The sequence below is a fragment of the Drosophila persimilis genome, unplaced genomic scaffold (genome assembly GCF_003286085.1).
Source record: "Drosophila persimilis strain 14011-0111.01,24,50 unplaced genomic scaffold, DperRS2 tig00000780-arrow-arrow-pilon, whole genome shotgun sequence".
Lineage (NCBI taxonomy): Eukaryota > Metazoa > Arthropoda > Insecta > Diptera > Drosophilidae > Drosophila > Drosophila persimilis.
In genome coordinates, this window is record NW_020825353.1 from 123,220 (window position 1) to 143,574 (window position 20,355).

General features: G+C 48.4%; 5 protein-coding genes across 6 annotated transcripts; 2 read left to right on the forward strand and 3 right to left on the reverse strand.

The window, feature by feature from the left end:
* The first annotated feature begins 690 nt into the window (after positions 1 to 690).
* Positions 691 to 1,739, forward strand: LOC6602264. The gene is made up of 2 exons (XM_002027277.2): positions 691 to 721; positions 799 to 1,739. Exons 1-2 carry the CDS (start codon positions 691 to 693, stop codon positions 1,737 to 1,739), a joined length of 972 nt encoding a protein of 323 aa, XP_002027313.2.
* Positions 1,740 to 2,511: 772 nt separating this feature from the next.
* On the forward strand, positions 2,512 to 3,632 carry LOC6602265 (actin cytoskeleton-regulatory complex protein pan1). The gene is made up of 2 exons (XM_002027278.2): positions 2,512 to 2,554; positions 2,614 to 3,632. Exons 1-2 carry the CDS (start codon positions 2,512 to 2,514, stop codon positions 3,618 to 3,620), a joined length of 1,050 nt encoding a protein of 349 aa, XP_002027314.2. The 3' UTR covers positions 3,621 to 3,632.
* Positions 3,617 to 5,575, reverse strand: LOC6602266 (transmembrane protein 19). The gene is made up of 2 exons (XM_002027279.2): positions 5,328 to 5,575; positions 3,617 to 5,268 (listed from the first exon to the last, which is right to left on the reverse strand). Exons 1-2 carry the CDS (start codon positions 5,434 to 5,436, stop codon positions 4,385 to 4,387), a joined length of 993 nt encoding a protein of 330 aa, XP_002027315.1. The 5' UTR covers positions 5,437 to 5,575; the 3' UTR covers positions 3,617 to 4,384.
* Positions 5,576 to 5,716: 141 nt separating this feature from the next.
* On the reverse strand, positions 5,717 to 7,686 carry LOC6602267 (POC1 centriolar protein homolog). Of its 2 annotated transcripts, XM_026992701.1 has the most exons (4): positions 7,388 to 7,686; positions 6,355 to 7,307; positions 6,090 to 6,296; positions 5,717 to 5,864 (listed from the first exon to the last, which is right to left on the reverse strand). In XM_026992701.1, the coding sequence occupies exons 2-4, from the start codon at positions 7,231 to 7,233 to the stop codon at positions 5,733 to 5,735; spliced, it is 1,218 nt and encodes a 405-aa protein (XP_026848502.1). In that variant the 5' UTR covers positions 7,234 to 7,307; positions 7,388 to 7,686; the 3' UTR covers positions 5,717 to 5,732. The 2 variants fall into 2 exon arrangements, with proteins under 2 accessions (XP_026848502.1, XP_002027316.1); XM_002027280.2 differs by lacking the exon at positions 5,717 to 5,864 and having other exon boundaries at positions 5,875 to 6,296; positions 7,388 to 7,680.
* A 7,733-nt stretch (positions 7,687 to 15,419) lies between these two features.
* On the reverse strand, positions 15,420 to 20,129 carry LOC6602268 (zinc finger protein sens). Its single transcript, XM_002027281.2, has 4 exons — positions 19,950 to 20,129; positions 18,542 to 19,716; positions 16,093 to 16,243; positions 15,420 to 15,865 (listed from the first exon to the last, which is right to left on the reverse strand). Exons 1-4 carry the CDS (start codon positions 20,101 to 20,103, stop codon positions 15,627 to 15,629), a joined length of 1,719 nt encoding a protein of 572 aa, XP_002027317.1. The 5' UTR covers positions 20,104 to 20,129; the 3' UTR covers positions 15,420 to 15,626.
* Positions 20,130 to 20,355: the final 226 nt, after the last annotated feature.

Consider the following 20,355-nt stretch of genomic DNA (forward strand, 5'->3'; position numbering starts at 1 on the left):
ACAATAAACAATAGCAGAGCTTGATTGGATCTGAGGGGATTTCCTGCAAGCAAATGCAGCTGCCACTGCCACTGCCACTGCCACTGCCGGCAATCTCTAAACTCAAACCCAAAGAACTCTCCCCACAAACAGAAGGTAAAATAAATAAAACAAGATCACCGAACCTTTCCAGATTGACCCAATTTTGAAGAACCGGCTCAAGAGGCAGACAAGCTGATCTTCTGAGCTGGAGGCTGGACGGCTGGCCGACTGGGCGGCTGGACGGCTGGACGGCTGGGCGTTCGAATGGAGGGCAAGTAAGGTGTTAAACACACAACCAGTTCCAGGTCCAAGCGAGAGCATTCTAGATGATTATCAGGCCAGTCCAGGCCAGTGTGTTTGTGTGCGTGCAAAAGGGTAAGCTGATAAATGACAACCAAAAGAGCTTGCATAAAATTTCACCAACAACGAAAAAAATCACTAAATCTTTTCGTACTTTCGTTCGTGTCTCGGGGGGGATATCTCGGAACTGCGCGAAGTGTAAACACAAGCCCGCAGATGAAAAGATTTACGAAGAAAAACCGGTAGATGGCCAGAAGAATTCCCCCCAAGTGCGGAACGCCTGTACTTAAGCCGCCATTCGCCAGAAGATGCGATCAGTTGTTATAGCGACGAGCAGCTGAGCAGATCAGATCGTAAGTGCAAAATAAGATGAGACCAATTCAGGCTGTTTTCGTTCTAGGTAAGTCCCCCAGGCTTCTGGCTCTGTCAAGCAGGACTCAGCATCCAACCCACTCACTGTCCCTCATCTTTTTTCAGTGGCCGCCCTGCTGCTCCTGGAGGTGTCTTCCATCGAGGCGAAGCGCCGCAAGCACAAGGGCTCTGACCACCACCACCACCATGACAAGTCCGACTCCCAGAAGACCAAGACCAAGACGAAGTGGTCTAGCTCCACGGACCTGGCCAGCAACACTCAGGTATCCACCGAGGAGCACGGCTACTACGTGAAGCGCACCTACGCTCCTCAGGCCGATGTCCAGGGCAGCATCCGGATGAGTCCCCCCTTCCTGGCCATTCCCATTGCCTGGTTCAGCTGCGACCAGGGCCAGAAAGATTGCCAGGCCACCAACTCGGCGGCGATCAACAGCGCTGCGCAGTCCCTTCAGGAGGGGTACCTCTGCGACGACGACTGTGTGGATCTGTACGAGCCAGTGTGCGGCAGGACTGCCAATGAGGTGGCCGTCTTCTACAATCAGTGCAAGCTCAACGTGGCCAAGTGCCGCTCCCATGGCCTTTGGTCCGAACTGGCCTATGCCGATTGCCAGCAAACCTATCCCAAGGAAACGGCCTGTGCCGACAAGAAGTTCAGGAGTTCGCCCTATTTCCGTGACAGTGCCACCGTGGAGAAAATGAACCAGGAGAAGGAGAAGGAGGAAAAGAAAAAGCAGGAGAAGGAGAAGGACAGCAGTGACAGCAGCGAAGAGAAGGAAGACAATATTTCGCCCATTGCTCTTCCCCTGCCCCAGAAACCAGTTGAAGACGAGGCATCACCTTCGGTTGCAGCTTCACTTCCTGAACCTGTCCCGGTGGCCGTATCAACCCCCGTGAAGACCTCCGAAGAGATTGCCGTGCCACCCATGCCCATGAAGGACACTCAATCCCCAAAACCCTTGGTGATCGCCATGGCTGAGGCCGCTCCAGTGACAGAACAGAGCCAGCCCAAGGCCGACAACGATAGACTCAAGTATACCGTAGCTTAAAAGAAAAATCTCACTTAAAAGTTAATATTTATTTTAATTTAAACAAATAAAATAATTTGAGAAAAATACTTAAAGAGACTTCGATTTTAAACATGAAATACAAATCAGAAAGGAAGGCTAGCCATTTAGTACTTAGATCGATCATTTCTGTGGAAGTTATACTTTTACTAAAATATACATATTATATATGTACTATATAGAATAGAATGCAAAGTTTTCGCCAGATAGCTTTCGAATAAACTGAGAGACAAACTTACAGACTTCGCAGATACTTTCTTCTGCTGAAAATATTTGTAAACCCTCTAAAAGAGTATACAATTCGATGTCTCACAAATTGTTTGCACAATGGGCTTGCAAAATTATAACAAAATTCCATATTTAAGGATAGAGATCTTCGAATAGCTTCCAGCAACGATTTGATGAACCAACTCTAGCGCCAAGCCGTACGTTGGGCGAGGTATTTCCATTCAGAGGGCCAGGGAACAAGCATTTATTCGATATATGGCCAGATGCAGCTTCGTCAAAGGCAGAGTGCATTTCTAGATAGGTGCATTGACCCTGGAAACAAGTTCTATAAACTGATTGATCGTCAAAGATATCAGTAGCTGAATAGGGCCATCATTAGAAGCCAAGCACTAAACCTAATTGGGAGGGCGTGGGATGGACAATGGTTGCCTCAAGTCGCCGCCAGACGACGCCTATAAAAACTGTGAGGAACTCTCCAGCAGAGCACAGAAGTCATTCGACTGCAATGGGAGGCAGAAGATTCCGAATGTGGAGCACAAAACTGCAGCTACTGATCCTGCTAAGCGGAGGTGAGTCGCGAAGGTCGGACGAAGAACGAAGAGATCCATTAAGATACACCCTTCCACAGCCCTGCTCAGTGCCCGAGCTTCACCAACTGGAGACCAAGCGGAAGAAGTCACTGTAACCCATCCACCACCTGAGCAACTCGAATCGGAATCGCGCTCGCAGAAAGAGGATGTCTTGGATGTGGACGAGGACCTAGATGGCAGGAGTGCCTATGTCAACAATCAGTTTGTGCCCAGTGAGCCCGTGGAGCTGTTGGAGGATGAGCAGAATGCGCCGCTCTATGAGATACTTCAGAAGCAAATGGAGCAAGTCCTGGCCTCCACAGGTCCCAACGACCCCGTCTACGAGCATAGGGAGAAGCAGGATAGACGAGATCAGCAGCCTCCTAATCGACCACCCCCTCTCTTCACCAGCAGCCATCCGAACGATGCGGAAGTGGATGATGACTATGAAGATGGGGAGGATCGGACGGATTTGGGCTACAGCGATCAAGAGAAGCCAGATGCGGCTTCCGTGCTCGAGGATGATGAGCAGACCGAGACAGGCTATCAATTGCCACAGCCACAGAAGCCATCAACCACCACTCCCAGCACCACCCGTAGACCCCACAAACGCCGCAGTACTACAGCGCATCCGCGCACCACTCGAGCAAGGACCTCAGCTCAACCCAGAGCCACCCCAAAGCCAGCGAACCTAACCACCATTTCCACCACCAGCTCCATTGAGGTGACACCACCTCCGACAACCCCGATCCCAAGGCCCAAGGCCAGTCCCAGTCCCAGTCCCAATCCCCGGCCACTGCCGAATCCATCCAACAGTCTGCCCAGCGATCCTCAGGTCTATCAGCACAAGCGCCGCATCATTTTCAAAACCATCTCGACGGGCTCACAGTTCATCAACTCCCCGATTGGTGATCTTATGATTAAGTTCTCCATCGGCTTCGCCAGACCAGCTCATGGTGAGGCACCAGTGCCGTCCAGCGAGGCGCTGCGTGCCCTTTCGAACAATTTACTGCGAAACATAGAACTCCAGAAACTGAAGAGAGCCAATAAAGTCCAGAGAGATTGATAAAATTTAGTTTGCAGCAACATTTATCAGAGTTTTTACTGTTAGTTAAGTATAGACGGATAGCCGCAGGGGGATGCCACAAGATCAAGCAAGCGGGAACGTTGTCCGCCACGGCAAGGGCCGTGGGCTACTTCTATACCCAGTACTCAGTCAACATAGATGTGAACCTGACAATTATTTAACCGAATTGGTATCGGAGGCGATGAATGTTGCATGCTCTCTGTCTATCTCTCTCTCTCTCGTGCTGATCTCTCCCCATATCTCTGAATTTTTCTGGCACTTGTCATGGGAGAAAGAAAGGATCCACGTCTTCTAGTTATGATGCAATGTTAATTCTTGCCCTTCGTTTATCGCCTTTTTGATCGAATGACTTTTGTATGCGAATTTTGAATTGTTTTATCTGTTTCCGCTATATCTGTCTCTCTCTCACGTTTATCACAACACCAACCCAACAGGTTGCTCACACTGCACGATTAAAAGAGAGAGAGAGAGAGAGAGAGAGAATGAGTTAGCGCGTAGATGTGGTATCGGAGCCACCGGGTATAAAACTTATCAAGTGAACAGGAACATCATTGGCGTCGCTTCGTATGGGTCGGTGCTCCCGCTGCGGCTATCCTTATCGTTGTTCTTTCGAGTCCATCGTTTCGATCGGTACAAGTCTTTTTAGAGTTAATCGCTAAGCGGTTAGGAAGCTTTACAAAAATAGATATATGTGTGTGGAGTATATGATCCTAATGAATAACATGCAACAGATGCCTCCTCCTTCAGCGCACAGGCCAAAACTTGAGAGCGAGGACTGGTATGGTGACGCCCGTGATGATGCTGGAAATGAGATTGACACTGTGGTTGTCCAGAATGCGGAGACCACACACATGACGCACACCCTTGCCTGGGGCATCCACAATCTGGCCTTGCTCATTGATGCCCGAGAACTGCAGCATGCCTCCCAGAAGCGAGTCCAGTAGCGATCCAAAAATTCCGGCAATGCCGCCAAAAAGGATTATAGGCCATTGAGGTGGACTTACGAGCAGCATTTTGGCCTCCACCGTGTACCGGACGGTTACAAAATAGCCGAAGCCCACGAGGAAGCCTCCCAGCAGACTAACCACGACTCCGATCAGAGAGATTCCTCCATTGGTGCCGCGTGGCACGCGTCGCCAGCTGATGATGGAGATGGGATCGCGCTGGGAGAGCACGCTGCCTAGCTCACTGGACCATGTGTCCCCATTGCAGCAGGCAAAGGCGCTCATCACGGCAATACCCAGCCAGCTGGAGCGGTACTCTTTGGAAAAATCTATGGCACGCTCGCCGCTGCCGCAGTCGATGAGGTAAAGCAGGGCCAGTTGGGCGGCCATTCCACCGTTGCACAGGACCTGGACCCAGTTTCTCTGTCCCTCGCCCTCCTTGAAGTCGTGCTCGAACCGTCGTTTCATGTGTGCACGGAACTTGGTGGACCGCGACGAGCTGAAGAAAAAGACCACCAGGCTGGCAAAGAACGGATGGCTGGCTACCGACAGTATAAAAGCCACCAAAATGCCTAGAGCGGCTCCAGACCGGCTAACCGAGCGTCGACGCAGCGCCACCGTCATCAGTGTGAGGGGAGCCAGCGTGGAAAACAGCCACCGCATAGGCGGTATCACCCGGGGCTCTGCCAATCAATCAATTAGATAACCTTTTGCATCCTTAAGTGTTTATTCAGTTACACACCTTCGTAGGCATTGTTCCAGATCTTCGAGAAGGCCACGTTGCCCAGCCACATGAACAAGGAAATGGGTATGGCCAGGCCACAGAACAAGACCGGCATCCAGTTGCGCATCGCTTTCAAAGGTTTACATGCAGCTTATATCAATTAATTCGGCACTTTCTCCAGTTTATTTTAATTTGTTTGGTTTTTTTGGTATTCCGATTAGCGACGGACTTGAGAACTTTTTGCTAAGGCCCTGTTATCGGTTTGCGACATTCTCTATGAAATCTGTAAGCTGCACGTTTATGTTAACAGCGTGCTGTTGGGCGCACCGTTTGACTTCAAATAACAAATTTTTATAAATGGAATTGATACTTAATAATAAAAATAATACAAAATAAAATAATAAAAAATAAAATAAAAAATATTCATGACAAGTAGAACCCTTCTAATCGTTGGACACGCTTATCAAGCTCCTTCACCAGACTCGTTACCGCATCCAGCTGGGCAGAGCAGGCGCAGGAGCAGCCCGACGCCGAATCAAACGAAACATCCAATACCTGCGGAAGGTTCGGCTGGTTATGACTTTAATTTAATTACGGATGGAATGTCAGTGTAAGGCTAGTGAACTAAAAAAAGCGTGGACTGGTGCTGCGAGGCTTGAAGTCCAACTCCTTGGACACCAGTTTGGCCTGCGACAGCAGCGCTTCCGGCTGACCAACCGAAGAAGATTTGCTGGCACTTTTTGGTGTCTGTGGTAGCTTTGTGTGTTCACTGTCAAGCACCTGGAAGTTTTCGTCCAAAATCTTATAGGCGAGCGACTCGCGCATATCGATGCGAATGCTGTGGTCGTTCGACAAGGCTGTGCTGCTGGCGTTGCTCTGCTGGTAAACGGAGGCTACACTGGTGTCGCAGCTGGAGGAGAGCAGGGCAGACTTTGCCTCGAACTGGGAGGCATCGTAGGTGTGCAGATTAGACTGCCAAACTAACAGCTGCAATCGATAATGAGGGATTACACATAAAGCCATTGGATGAGCCGCCCCAACTCACCTGGCGATCGTTGCCACCAGTGGCAAACTTCTCTCCATCCTGGGAAAAGCCCACAGCATTTACAGCCGCCGTATGGCCAGTCAGTGTATAGATGGGTCTGCCCTCCAGCAGATCCAGAACGCGTATGGTGCAGTCATCGCTTCCGGACAACAGAAAATTTCCGCTGGGATGGAAAGCCACATCATTGACGGGCGCCGAGTGAACCACATACAGCTGCAGTAGCTGGCTGCCGCCCACATCGAAGATTTTGATGCGGTTGCATCCCAGGGCCACGGCCACCATGTTGCCCCACGGATGCCAGGCCACCTGCCGTGGGGCGCCCCGCTCTTCGGTGAAGGTGCGCGTGCACTCTCCAGTGTTGACGTCGTAGATGCGCAGCGATTTGTCGTCGCTCACGGTGGCAATCATCTTGCCGTTGGGGCTGAATTTGGCGGCACGCACCCAGTTGGTCTGCTGGCTGAACGACGAGATAAACTGGCGTTTGGCCACGCGCCATATCTTCACGGACTTGTCGTCGGAGGCTGTCAGCATCATCTGGCCGGTCGGGTCAAAGTCGATACTACGCACTGGCTTGCTGTGGGCCACAAACTCACCGGATACGCCGCGCACCTTGGGCTCCCAGATCTTCACTGAGCGGTCGTGGCCGGCGGAGGCCACCAGATTGCCCTTTGGCGACCACGCCACTCCATACACAGCCGATGAATGCGATCCGAAGCGAATGCAGCGTGCCGCCTGTTTCAGGTTCCATAATATCACAGAGCCGTCCAACGATGACGTCGCGATCTGAGACCCTTCGGGGCTGAAGCGGAGCTGGGTGATGCTGCCCGAGTGGCCAGTGAAGTGGCGGTCGAGGGCCGGATCTCTGAACAGTCCCTGCATGTTTGCGTTTAATAGGTTTCTCTTTTGGATTCGTTTATTTGCTTTTTTAACAAATTGTTTTGAAATTTTTGCCGCTTTGTTTGAAAGAAAATGCCGTAAGAATTGATCGAGTTATCGATAAAATATATTTTGTAACTTAGGTAACAATATTTACAATTGACGGGCGGTGGGGCTTCTGCAGAGCGTTCTCTCGGATTTTGGACTGGATTGTTTTGATCCAAAAAGATACTGCTTGCAAGTTTTCTTGGTTAGTTTTGATGTGTTGGTTTTTTTATGTTAACATTTGCTCAATTTTGTACATGGCAACTACACGATAGCAATACATTTGCTACATAGTGCGAGGAAAAAGAAGGTATGACCAACAGGCCAAAAGGCCCAGAAAGTGGTGCGCATGCATGGTAAAAACCACTCCTTTTGCTTAATATACCTTGCAACCACAATCACACGCGCGGTGAGGTTCGTAGAAACCCTGCAATTTGCCTATGTTTGTATGCCTGTTGTCCACACCCTCTTTTTAGTCACATTATAAGCGAAAATGCGCCGTCAGAGTTGATATTGATAAGTCCATAAAACGTTCCCTTTACAGTACATTTTGTATTGATTTATTTTGAGCTGTTATTGATATGTTAATGTTAACTAAAATGGAATGTTAATGTGCGCGCCTGAATTTAAAATACCAAAGTATTTTAGCTTATGAGTTGCCGTTTGGAACGCCATCGACTTGCAAACATCAAAACTTTTTCAAAAAATACAGACCACGGGGCAGAAGGGACACGGGACAACGGATGACATTAACGTAAATGATGAATTAAAAGAATTAATAGATTAATTAAAAATAGATAGTAGCATATGAATAAGCGGAAATAATTACTTCTGGCCACGTACATCTTATTTGACATCTACTGTAGGTACGCATAATTTCATTTGATCTTCGCTCCTAAGGTATGAAACTTTGTTAGTGTCGCAACGCCTCAGCAACACTGGAACTACTATTCGATCGCTGGTCTGGCAGCCCATTCGACCTTTACATGATGATCTGGCAGCACTACTGATCGGACGACGGCGAGCGCAAAACACTTGTTGTTATTAATTAAATATCAAGCGTACGTTGGCCAACCCGCCAAATATTACTAGCATTTGTATACGAGGAGTATATGTAGAAACAAAGAAGCGTAACCTCCGTGTATTAATTTGATAAATAATTTCATCTCAATCGTTCGTATTCATTCATCGTTCGTTTTTGCAGGACCGCGGCTCTACTTTTATACCCGTTACTCCATTAGTATATATAGTAAGTAATCTTATGTATGTATGTATATATTATAACCGTATATGTTTCGCTCACCTCCGGCCGGGGCGCACACTGTACGAGGAAGGGTGTGGCCAACCTAACCTAACCTATCTTCAAAATTTTGCATGCCACAGATTTTTCGTTTTTGTGGGGCGGCAGTAGGTGGGTGAAATCTCGAAATACTCTTCTAACAGTTTGATATCACATGAGACATATTATATTATTAAATATCTTGAATATCATACATATCCGGGTATATCCGAGTACATAAAAATCCAAAACAGAAAATGATTACCAAATAAATTTAGAGCTCCGTCAAAGAATATATGTATGTATGTATTTCCCTTAAGAAGACACTTTTGATATCATGAAAAATATCATGGAAATGAAATCACTGCAAAACTAATGTGCACAAGAACACAGATGGATTCACATTTGGTTAAAGAGGAGACGGGCAACAGATCCTTTATTTGACTATTCCAGTGCTTGACTTGTTTTTGAAAGTATCCCGGCCTACCTGCTGTCATTATCCTTTCGTCGAACTCTGGGCTGGTTCATTCAACTTCAACCTGCCGAGCCAGCTCCTGCCGCTCTCTAATGATCCTCGCTGCTTGGACTTGGACAAGTTCAATGGCCATGCCTCCGCTACGAGTATCTCTAGCGGCTAATTATGCGTTGCCAGCATATTGGATATTGGCCCGACTCTGGCCCGAAAGCCGACAGCAAATTAAACAGCTAAAAGTGACAGGGAGTGCAACTGTGAAAGTGCAGTAAACGGCAAACAAGCGGACTACAAACAAAAACCACCGCCACCGACACCGACACACAGAAAAGACACAGCCCCCGAACCCGAACACGAACCCGAGCTGAACTTTGAGGAATTAGTGTGACAAGCGCACGATTTCCACCTGTAGCTGCTGGCCCCTTAACTGTTCTTTGCCAAAATGCAGTTATAGGCTGTCGAACTCGCCAACTTCCAGCTCGCTGCAACCCCTGCCAAAGTACGGGAGAGTGCCTTGCAGATCGCATAGACAAAAGGTCATTGTCATCCCGACTCTGGGGTGGGTTCAACAAACTGTTTTTATCAAAAAAAAAAAAAAAAAAAAAAACACAAAACTGTTGCACTTTCAAATAAACTAAGCAAATGTGCCCAAGGGGTCGGGTCGGTCTCATTCAGACTAAGAATCCTCAAAAATGTAGGGAAAAACATACCAGAATCTTGAATGCTCTACACTTAATTCCATGACAATTTGCAATAAGGTTTCCCCAACTGTTCCCCGAATATAGATAGTTCAGAGAGAATTATAGTATGCTCGTGGTCGAATTTGAATCCATACCCAACTGTTGGCCGAACAAAGCTCTTTGCATATCACATGTACTTGTTCTTTGGAAGAAAGACTTCCTCTGAAGGCTTGCCAAATGAGAGGTCCTTGTTCCCGGTGGCATGTGGCTTGTGCCACAAACGAGCCGCAATAAGCGGCACCAGGTCCAGGACAGCACCGGGACTGAGACCGGGATCGAGACCCGAGAAGACCCCAAAGGTACCGACCAATCAAGCAACGGACCGGACCCTCTTGCCAAAGCCAAAGCCAGAGCCAGAGCCAAAGCCAAAGCTTCTCGCTGCACCCTGGAGCGAGGCCTTCGTTTGGCTCGTGTCATCTGTTGAATTATAAAATATGGCAAGGAATTAATTTGCCGGCCAGGGAAGGCAGCCAGCCCTTGCCCTGGGTCGAATCTGGCACAGCAGCAGCAGCGGCAGCAGCAGCAGCGGCAGAACAGCAGCAGAAGGACCAGAATAGCAGGATAACGATCCAAATCATCTACCGCTATGCTCTCGCCCGCTTTCCTGCTCTCTCGCTCTCTCTTCTCTGCGACTGCTCTGCTGTGCTCTGCTCTGCTCTGCTCTTCTTATCTTCTGAGCACCTGTCGCCTTCCCGAATCCCAGTTCGAGTCCCAGTCCGAATGTCGGGGATCTGGATGCGCAGACAAAACGAAAAGGTGCGCTTAAATTCTTATAATGACTTGCCTCGCGTCCTCAACCTGCTGATCCTTCCTCTTGTGGCATCTTCCTTTGTGTGCGTGTGACTTTGTGTGTGTGTGCGTGTGTGTTTCGTGAGTTGTGCGTTGCATCTTTGGCCGCAATTTGTTGCTCATTGTGTGCGTGCCTCCGTCTGCTGTTGCCTCAAAATCTGTCTATAATCTGTGTTTTAGGCCCATGCCACAATTGATTTCAGACTAAGCCTGAAAACCGAAAACACCTTGAGATCGGCCTCTGCCTCTGCGTCTGCCCCTACCTCTCCCCCATTCCGCCGGCGCACTCTTGGGTCTTCCATCCCGCCTCCACCTCCGCCTCCGTCTCCGGCTCCGGCTTCGTCTTTGCCACCGTCGCTTTGACTTTGCACCTTTTCTCACAAAATCCGTACAAATTTCGTGTTTAGATTTTGTCATTTTAATTGCCGGGACTTGGCTTTTGGCTTTGTGTTTTGTTTTTGTTCTGTTTTGACATTTGCTTTCGGCCCGATTCAACGTCTTCCAACCCTTTGCTAAGCCCTCGGATCGTTGACTGTTCACCGTTCGCCATACACTTTCCCCTGCCAGCCGTACCCTTCTACCCTTCTACCCTTCTACCCTTCTACAGTTCTACCCTTCCGTGGCCATCTCTTTTCCTGGCTTCTTGCCAATTAAGCTGTTTAAATAGATTTCACAATTCGTTCTGTCTTGGCCCAGAGGAGGGTTGATTTGCATATTTGACTTGGATTTGTCAATGCATTCGCTGCATTCAAGTCGAAAGAGCTTAAGATTTCCTCCGCCCTCAAGATGGGGGCAGGGCAGGACTAATCTTCAACTAGTCATTGACACGGCATTCCATTGGCTTCGCTTCGCTTCCGATTTGGCCAGCGAACTTGGCCAAACTGTTGTTGCTTTTTGTTCCATCAGTCTCGCCCTCAGTCCAGCCTTAGCTGACGTCTGATTCGTTTCCAATCTCAACCTCAAAAGAAAGGAAAGCGCAGGACAAGTCTCTTGGTGACTAGACCAATCCATATGTGACACATTCCAAGCACAATTTGTCCATGCTAGTTCTCTGGCTCCCATGTAGAACTAATCAAAACCTATGACTACTGTAAGGAGTCAGAAGTCGTTGAATATGGAAGGGAATATCCTGCCGGCATCACCTGTCCTTAAGTGTCCATTAACATCGTGCTATTCCCCATTAGAGTTCATCATTTAACAATCAATTGCCTACAAAACTCCAGATCCAGCCAGGTGACAATGCTCAATCAAAGAAAGACGAAGCAATCATAACTTATCAGTTTCAATTCCACAAAAGGCCAAAAGGGAAGAGGCGACAGCCTGTGCAGCGGACAGGGGACATGGTACAGGGCAGAGGAAAGAGGAAAGAGGGGGAACGAGCGAAGCCGGAGGCCTGTTAAAATTGGGTCACTTTTGGCCTGGCCGACAAGTCGATCTTGTAATATCGATCGAGCGTGACAGGTGCAGAGGTGCACTTACAATTGTTGTTGCACCTTCCTTTTCCCTGACTCTCCCTCTCACCATCTCCGACCGATGTGTGTGGATTTTGTATCTCGTATCTGAGAGTACTCGTACATATATTAAGCGACAGCTTGTGGCTCAAAACACACACACGGCATGGACTCCCCTGAGGGCCTAGATTAGATGCAGATCTCTCTGCCTTCAACTCGAATGTTTTTGCGGTCTGTCTGTCTCTGAACGAAAGATTTTTATGACTGTTGCATCTTTTGGCTTCTGCTGCCGCTCCTGGCTGGTGTCGTGTGGCCCATGTCAACTCAGTGCCTTGTAAGTCTGGGCCCTGGTTCTGGCTCTGAGTTGGGCTGCTGTTGTAATTTGCCTCCTGGCATATGTTGGCCGCAAACCGGCTTTGAGCACGCGTCGAGACGCTCGTCCTGGCTCAATAATTGAGCGCCAAGCCACGACGGCGACGACGACGACAGGTTCCAGGATTCCGGGACGGCAGCAGGTGCTTGGCTTGGCCCAGCAAAAGGGAATTGGAATCGGAATCAGCGCCAGGCTGCAGCTCCTCTGCCTGCTTACAATGAAAGGACATAAACATAAATGAGCCGATGTAATGTTGAGCCGCTGTCGGTCCTTCTTGAGCCCCATCCCCATACCCATCCCCATACCCATACCCATGCCCATCCACATCCCCATCTCGCTCTATCTGTGTGTTACAGGTGCCTTTTCTGTTCAGATGCATATGCATCCCCTCCGCATTTTAATTGTGAGCCCGGCTCGGAGAGGCTTGCTTCACCTGCACCGCAGCCGAGCTGCAGCCGAGCCGAACCCAGGAACCAAACCAAACCAACCAAACTGACCTAAGACATCTTTTTTGCTCTTGCTGCACGCGGCCGCCCGGGCTCTTCACCTTTTTTAGCCGCAACTATTATTTTTATTAATAGCCAAAGTCAAAAGTCACCTGCCCAGGGACAGACCAGACCAAAAGGTGACTCTGGCTCTGGCTCTGGCTCTGACTCGGGGTTAGGGCTAAGGCTAAGGCTAGGGGTAGCCGGAAAACGGAACCAAACTGAATAGAAGGGAAGGGAAGGGAAGGGAAAGGAAAGGTAAGGACGTGCACATGCCCATGTTGCGGGTTCTAGGCCTCTTCAAGCACCACTTCTAAGATCAATTTCCTCTTCACCGTTTTCCCCTAAGAGTTTTCCCTCGATTCTTATTGTTTGCATTGGGGTTGCAGCTTTCATTTCATTTCATTTCGTTTCGTGTATTTTTATAGTTATTCTTTTTTTGGTGCTCTTTTGTTTTTCATGGGGGCTTGGCCCGACTCTTGGCCTGGCTGTTGAATAAATTCCAAACGGCATGACAAATTATGTGGGCTCAGGTGTTACGCGGAAAAAGGGGTTAACAAACCGAGAGCTGTAGATGTAGCTGGAGCTGGATAGTGACTCCAGCATATGGCATCGAGTGTTTTCCACTTATCTCTAAGTATATCTTATCGGTTCTCCGAGGTCTCTACGAATGAAGGTGGCATGTGCGGATCTTCAATCACTTTTACTTTCATGTCAGAACGAATATCCCGACTAAAATTGAAGTATTTTTTATGGCATCTGCAATCTGCAATCATTGGAGCTTATCGCTCCGCAGAAAGCCCCGTTTTCATGTTTTCTATAACGCTGTTCCATACAATCTATGACTTTTCCTGACTATCTGGAATACATATGTATCGATGGTAGACCCTTTTCTGTAAGTCTTAGCCTTGATGATATTCCCTCTGTTTCGTCAGCTGCCTGACGCCAAGATGTAAGCAAAACTTTCATCTATGGCACGGCGAAGGGCCAGGGGCAGGGCCAGGGCCAGGGCCAGGGCCCATGTTGTGTCTACATTCTTTGGATCTTTGGCCTCACTTTGTCGGCACTGGCCGAAAAGTCCTTGAACTGCATTTTTCTGTGGCAGCAATTGAACTGCATATTTCTCTCTCTTTCTCCTTCCAGTGGTTCAGGCGTTCCTTTGTTTTTTTTGTGGTTCAATATTTTGTCAATTTCGATCAATTTGTGGCGCGCCAAAGCCGGGATCCAGTTCTGCGGGGGGATTCGTCTGAGTGAAATCCTTCGACGACTGTTCGCTCGCTGATTTCTGATTGCGGCCAACGATGAATGGCGATAATGAGGGGAGTCGGTGATTTGTAAACTGCCAAACTTCATTTCGGGCGTTTTAAAGTGCCGCAAAATGCATTTGGACATTTCGATTACCGAAAATTGCGATCAGCAATCCTCAATGACCATTGCCTCTGTCCCTGGGCCTGAGGCTGGTGCTGAGCCTGGTGCTGGGCCTGGGCCCTGGCCTGTGCCTGTGCCTCTTCCGATCTGCTCACTCCTTTTCTCACTTTATTTCGGCTGCAATTAGTTCGAACTTCGAACACTTATTGGCGTTTTCCCAAAGGAGCGCAGGGGCGGAGGAGCAGGAGAAGTACCTGCTGTAACGCGGCGGCTTACAAAGGGCATTCCCAGGATGCCACATGGACCACAGATCAAAGATCACCGCGTCACCCGGCTAAAGAAACAGGAGCAGCAGCAGGAGCAGTGAAGCAACTTATTCCCCATCAATTGAGTACGTGCAGGAATTTATCTATAAAATCAGGTTTTCGGCCAAAACCCCCGAAAAAGAAATATTTGGAACGCTTTGGACAATTTGTAATAAAATGTGGGACGACTTCAAAGGAGGAGGCTGTGTCCTTGATGCTAAGGAATGCTTCTCATTCGGTCTGAGGGGCAGGCAGATGGAGAGCTAATGAGATATTAACCGCATATTTATGAAGTCATTTCTATGAATATTCATCTGTCATTTCCCCCTTCCCCCTTTGATGCTCCTTTGGTGAGCCAATACCCAATTAAATTTCATTTTCAAATTTCTTCTCTTTTAGCTTTCAACTTTATTTAAAAAAAAAATATCATATGTTATCTAAACTATTATTATAATGTTACAAATAGTTACAAAAATCATTGGATAAATTATAAAATTAGAATAAACTAAAAGATTCACCACGTAATTCGTATAAATAATTGGGGTGGGGTAAGGTGGGGTGTGCAATCAACTTAAATAAATTAGGATTTAATAAAAATTTGGACAAGTTATCTGTTCAAGGGCTCAAGCTCTTTGCCAAGTTGGTTGGAAATTTCTTGTTGGTTGTTCTTTGGTACGTTTAGCTGCCAATTTGGGGTTAAGTTTAAACCAAATAAAAAAAAACGCTAATGGAATAAATTAAATTAATGAATTATTCTAGAGTGTAACATACATATGGTTTGTAAGAGTAAGTCTTGTTTGGTCTGCTATTTACAGAGAGGGAGCCCCCCAAGCTTAGGGCTAGAATTGAGCAAGTTTCTTAGCTAACAAATGGGAGATCTTAACATCCCCTAACAATAGATCTCTTTTGTGGTTCATCTGTGCGAAGGCCAAGACAAAACAAACTTTGGCTTCCTAGCAGCGACTTAGACGGGGCCACCGCCACCTCCTGCTTCCTCCACCTTCTTCTTGGACGCGCTCAGCTAATACTGGGATCCGATCCCCGAGGGAGCTCGGTTGCTGGTGGCTTACGAGTACGAGCTGTTGCCTGTCAACAGCTGCTGCTGCTGACCTCCATTTTGAGCAGCGTGGGTGGCCTCAGATCCTCGACGGGTGCCTCCTCGTGGCGGCTCTCCCGATGCCGCCGCAGGTCCACCTTCCGCTGGAAGGACTGATCGCAGAGGCCACAGCCGAAAGGCTTGTAGCCCGTGTGCTTACGCATGTGCGTGATCAGGTTCGAGCTCTGGCTGAAGGCTTTCAGGCACACCGTGCACTTGTGCGGCTTCTCGCCTGGAAACGGAAATAAATCAATAAACAATTAGCCAAATGAAAAGCGTACAAAGTTTATTAATTGCGGAGTCGCTGCGAGTCGCGGCTTTACAGCAATTAGACAAATTGAAAAGCGATAGAAATCTTGCCCAATCGCTGATTTTGGGGGAGCCGTTTGACACATTTGCATAGGGCCAAAGGTCAGGAATTACTGGGGTATTCTGATTTGAATGGAACATGAAGCTTACCTGTGTGGATGTATGTGTGCTTCTTCATGTCGGACTTCTGGTGGAACCGCTTGCCGCAGTACTGGCAGGGATATGGCCGGGTATCGCTATGGATGAGCAGATGTGTCGAGAGGGTGGACGAACGCTTGAACGACTTGCCACACTGTTTGCACTGGAATGAACAAAAGGGTGTGGAGGCATAAAGGTTGTGTTTAATTTTCAAATAGTACGAGTCACGATTAAGCCCCCCGAAAATGCCCCATATTTGAACAGCCTGCATCTGTATCTGTATCTGTGTCTATATCCCCAAAAAGCAAATCTGAAAAAGGAATATCCAACCAGCCAACACAATCTGTCTATATATACCTACTCTCTGTTATTGTGTGTGCGTGCCAAATTCTCAACAGCCACATGAATTAAACTAGATTTGTGAGTGCACAAATATTTGTCGCCAAGTGACGATAGAGCCAAAGCACGGAGGGAAAACCCAAAGCCAAACTTTGGCCCCCCGACATATTATTCGATTAATGGCGATAGATTCTCTCGCCTCGCATCGCCTCGCCTATTTTTGCATTTCACTGCGGAGAAAACAGCTAATCAAACAGGGTGGAAAGGGGGAATGGATTCAGCTCAATGCTAAATCTCAAGTGAGATAAATTCTGTGGATCCGAGTGATACGATATTTGTAGGCCAAACACAGCTGTGCCCGACTGAAGCCCGATTGGGGATTGGGGATTGGGGAGGAAGGAGGAGGGAGGAGGGGCTTGGGGATCGGGTATTGGGTGATCGAGCTCCCTGTAACATCTTCGGTTGTCAGATTAAATGTTTAAACAGTTTGCGTGTTGCAGCAACATGCATGTACTCGTATCTAAACATTGACACACTCTCACAGATACCAGAACAACACCCGACGACTCAAATCGTTCACCAGCTCCCCAGCTACGTGGGCGACATTTATTAAAAAAAAAAAACAAGAAAAAGAAAAAGAAACAAAAACAAAAAAACTGGGAAAAAGTGAAACATTTTTCAAAAACCCAACTTGCTCTACGCATATTGTAAATTGACACAAGTGTCTGTTATTTCTTCGTTTCTTTTTTTTAATTTCTTTCACTCTTTATGTATCTTTCAGTGTCTTGTTTTTTGGGATTTTCTATTTGCGGATTGCATTTGAGTGGACCATATCCCCATATCCATATCCATATCCATATCCATATCCACATAGTACCTCAGTATGTATCTCCATATAGGCTAGACCCAATTAGTTGCTCTATTGTTAAGCTCGGCTTGACTCGACTCTGACTCTGACTCTTACTCTTACTCCGACTCTGAGCCATAATGTCAATTTGCTTAGCTTCGACAACGAAACGGAAGTTGGCGAAGCACAAAAAATACAGGGCGGGGGTGCTGGTGGGGGTGGGGGTGTAGGGGAGAAACCCCAAAGGTCTGACTCAGCCGGGTGGGCCTCCTACAGGGAACAGATGTAAGAAATTACAGAAAAAATAAGACTCAATTTATATATAAAAACAATATAAAAACTCAGTCTCCATCTGCGTCTGCGTCTGCGTCTGCGCCTGCGCCAATGTCTCTGGACTCTGGCAACTGTCTTCGGCCATATGGCGGCCGGCCTGGAAACCTTTTTTTTCGGTCCGGCCTATCGCATTTCACTGACCCTCGATGGATGTGTGAAAAAAGCGGAGAGGGACACCGACATCGGACTCGGACTCGGACTCGCGGCGGGTGTTGATGGATATAAACGCAATATGACATCGGGGGTAGTCAGAGCATGAACCCGGCTTGGCCATAAGCGAAGAAGCCTTCTCGAATTCCACATGGTCGTGTGCCCCTGGCACTGGCAGGGTTAATGCGTCGGAAAAAGGGGGACAATCCAATATCGAAATGACAATTATGATTGTAATTTGTACATAAATCCTCCGAAAGAGTGTCCCTAGCGCCCCACACTCCCCCAATCAAAATTATTTGATTAACTAATTGCGTGATTTCGATGGGACTTAATTGAATTTCCATAGAGCTCTCTCTCATGTCTATCCTGTCGCTCCTGTCGCTCTTGTCGCCCCTGTCCTGTCGGTTTTATTACAGTATTTGCTGTGCCACTTTTCCAAATTGAAATAATGGTGGGAGGAGGGTTAGGTCTAGGCACTATCGATATCTCCGAGGACAATTAAAACTGTTCGAGGACGAAATATGAAACAATTAACACAAGGGAATTGCCAAAGACACGCAATGCAAAGCGGGTCTTATGCAATGCAAGTACTCCTCCGAAAGGGCTGGCGCTGAGTCCTCCCCAGGACTGGACACGTGATAAACCCATTAGAGACAGTGCCGCTGCGAATGCCCACAGATTTACGATCGATGCTGTCGGTGAACCACAACAATCTCTGAAACATTTCCGCTAGTCGCGATTCCCCGATTCCCCGTTTCCCGATTCGATATCCTGTTTGACTGGGCTTACCTGGAAATTCCTGCCGCTGCGCTTCTCCTCGCACTCGCCCTGGTATGAGGACGAGGAGGAGGATCGGCGCGCAACATCTGTGGCGGTCGAATCAGGATGTTGCTGCTGCTGCTGCTGCTGATGCTGATGATGTTGCAACTGTTGCTGCTGCTGCTGCTGCTGCTGATGGGGCTGCTGCTGCTGTTGTTGTTGGTGTTGATTACGCATATAACCGAATTCGGCGGCTGCCACCAGGCCCATAAGCGCCGCTGCCGAATGGTTATCCTGCTGCTCGCTGGCTGCCTCATCCTTGATGTGTTGCTGCTGCTGCTGCTGCTGCTGGGACTTTAGGTGCTGGGTGAGCAGCTCAAGATTGTTGCCCGTGAGACCGGCCATGAAGGCGCTGCGATGGGCGTACAGCTGCTGTTGGGCCACCTCGAAGTCCATGTCCTGGACAGCCTTGGTGGCCTGGGGTGCGGATAGCGAGGAGATCGGCGACTGCAGGGAGGAGACAGAGGCAGCCGACCGTCGCTCGTACTTGAACTTCCTCACAATGGGATCCACCTGGGGCTCATCTTCCTCGTTGTACTCGCTCTGCTGCTCCCTTCTGGCGGATCTCTCGCACATCGAGGCTGGCGACCAGATGATGTTTCCCTGCGATCTCTGTCTCTGCTGCTGCGGGGTTCCCGTAGTCTTCAGATTGACCGCCCTCAGGGGTGGCGGTGTGACGTTCAGGGCGCCCATGGGATGCACTGCTTCCGAATCGCTAAGGCTGCCACCGCTGGTGCTGCTCCTGCTGCTGTTGCTGCTGCTGTTGTGGTGTAGATGGCGGTGGTAGTGCTCCTGCTCCGACTGGTCCGCCTTGCTCCGCTCCTTGGTGCTCAGGTTCAGTGGCATGTCCTCGTCCTGCTCCTCCAACATCTGTTTCTTGTTGTTGTTGTTGTAGTTGTTGTTGTTGCTGTTGCTGCTGTTGTTGTTGATGTTGTTGTTGTTGATGTTGGTTGTGTGCTGCATTTCCTGCTCCTTCTCTGGGGTCAGAGCGTAGTCCCGATCACGCTGACCCAACACTATGGAGGCAGGGGACTTAGGAGTCATGGGTGTCAAAGGTGTCCCCAAGGCTGTGGCGGATGACAGCAGGAACTGCGGCCACAACAGGGCACTGGAGTACAGCAATGGGTTATAGAGAAAGGGCAGATCTGCGGGAGATGATCAAAAGGGATCGATAAAATACTATGCGATGCAAGGGAGCGTTTGAGCAGTTCTAGGATCGTTGAATCAATCTAGAAAATGTACTATATTTCCTTGATTATATTAGTGCAGCTATCCTATCTTTCAGATAGAATAATGATACAAAAAAGCAGAACTGCGAAGCAGGAGCCTTCTTCGAAACCTTCCAAGCCCATGAGAGATCTTCGATCCTTGCACTCACCTCTTCCGTTCAGCTTCTGGGCTGCTGCCGAGGCAATCACAGTGTTGAAGGCGGACGCCCGTTGCATCCACTGCTTGTCCAGGGCTGGTCCGGAGTAGCCTGCTGGACTGGGCTGCTGCGAGTGCGGCGATGGCGGCGGCGACAAATGATTCATTTTTGGGGCTCACTGTTTCTGCACTGGCTCAATTTGTTTATAATTTTTGTTCTTTAGTCACTTCAAAAAATGTCACTTTCGTTGAGCTGATCTTCGGTATTGAACGGATCTTTTTTATACAGATATCTAAGTTTTTTTGGGCAATTCTTTTACTCTCAGAAGACGAACACGTCCGTATCGCTCGGTGCTTCGCACCTGACTGAATCTTTGGCCGATTGCTCGGTTCTAAATTGAGCCAACGGTGAAGCGTTG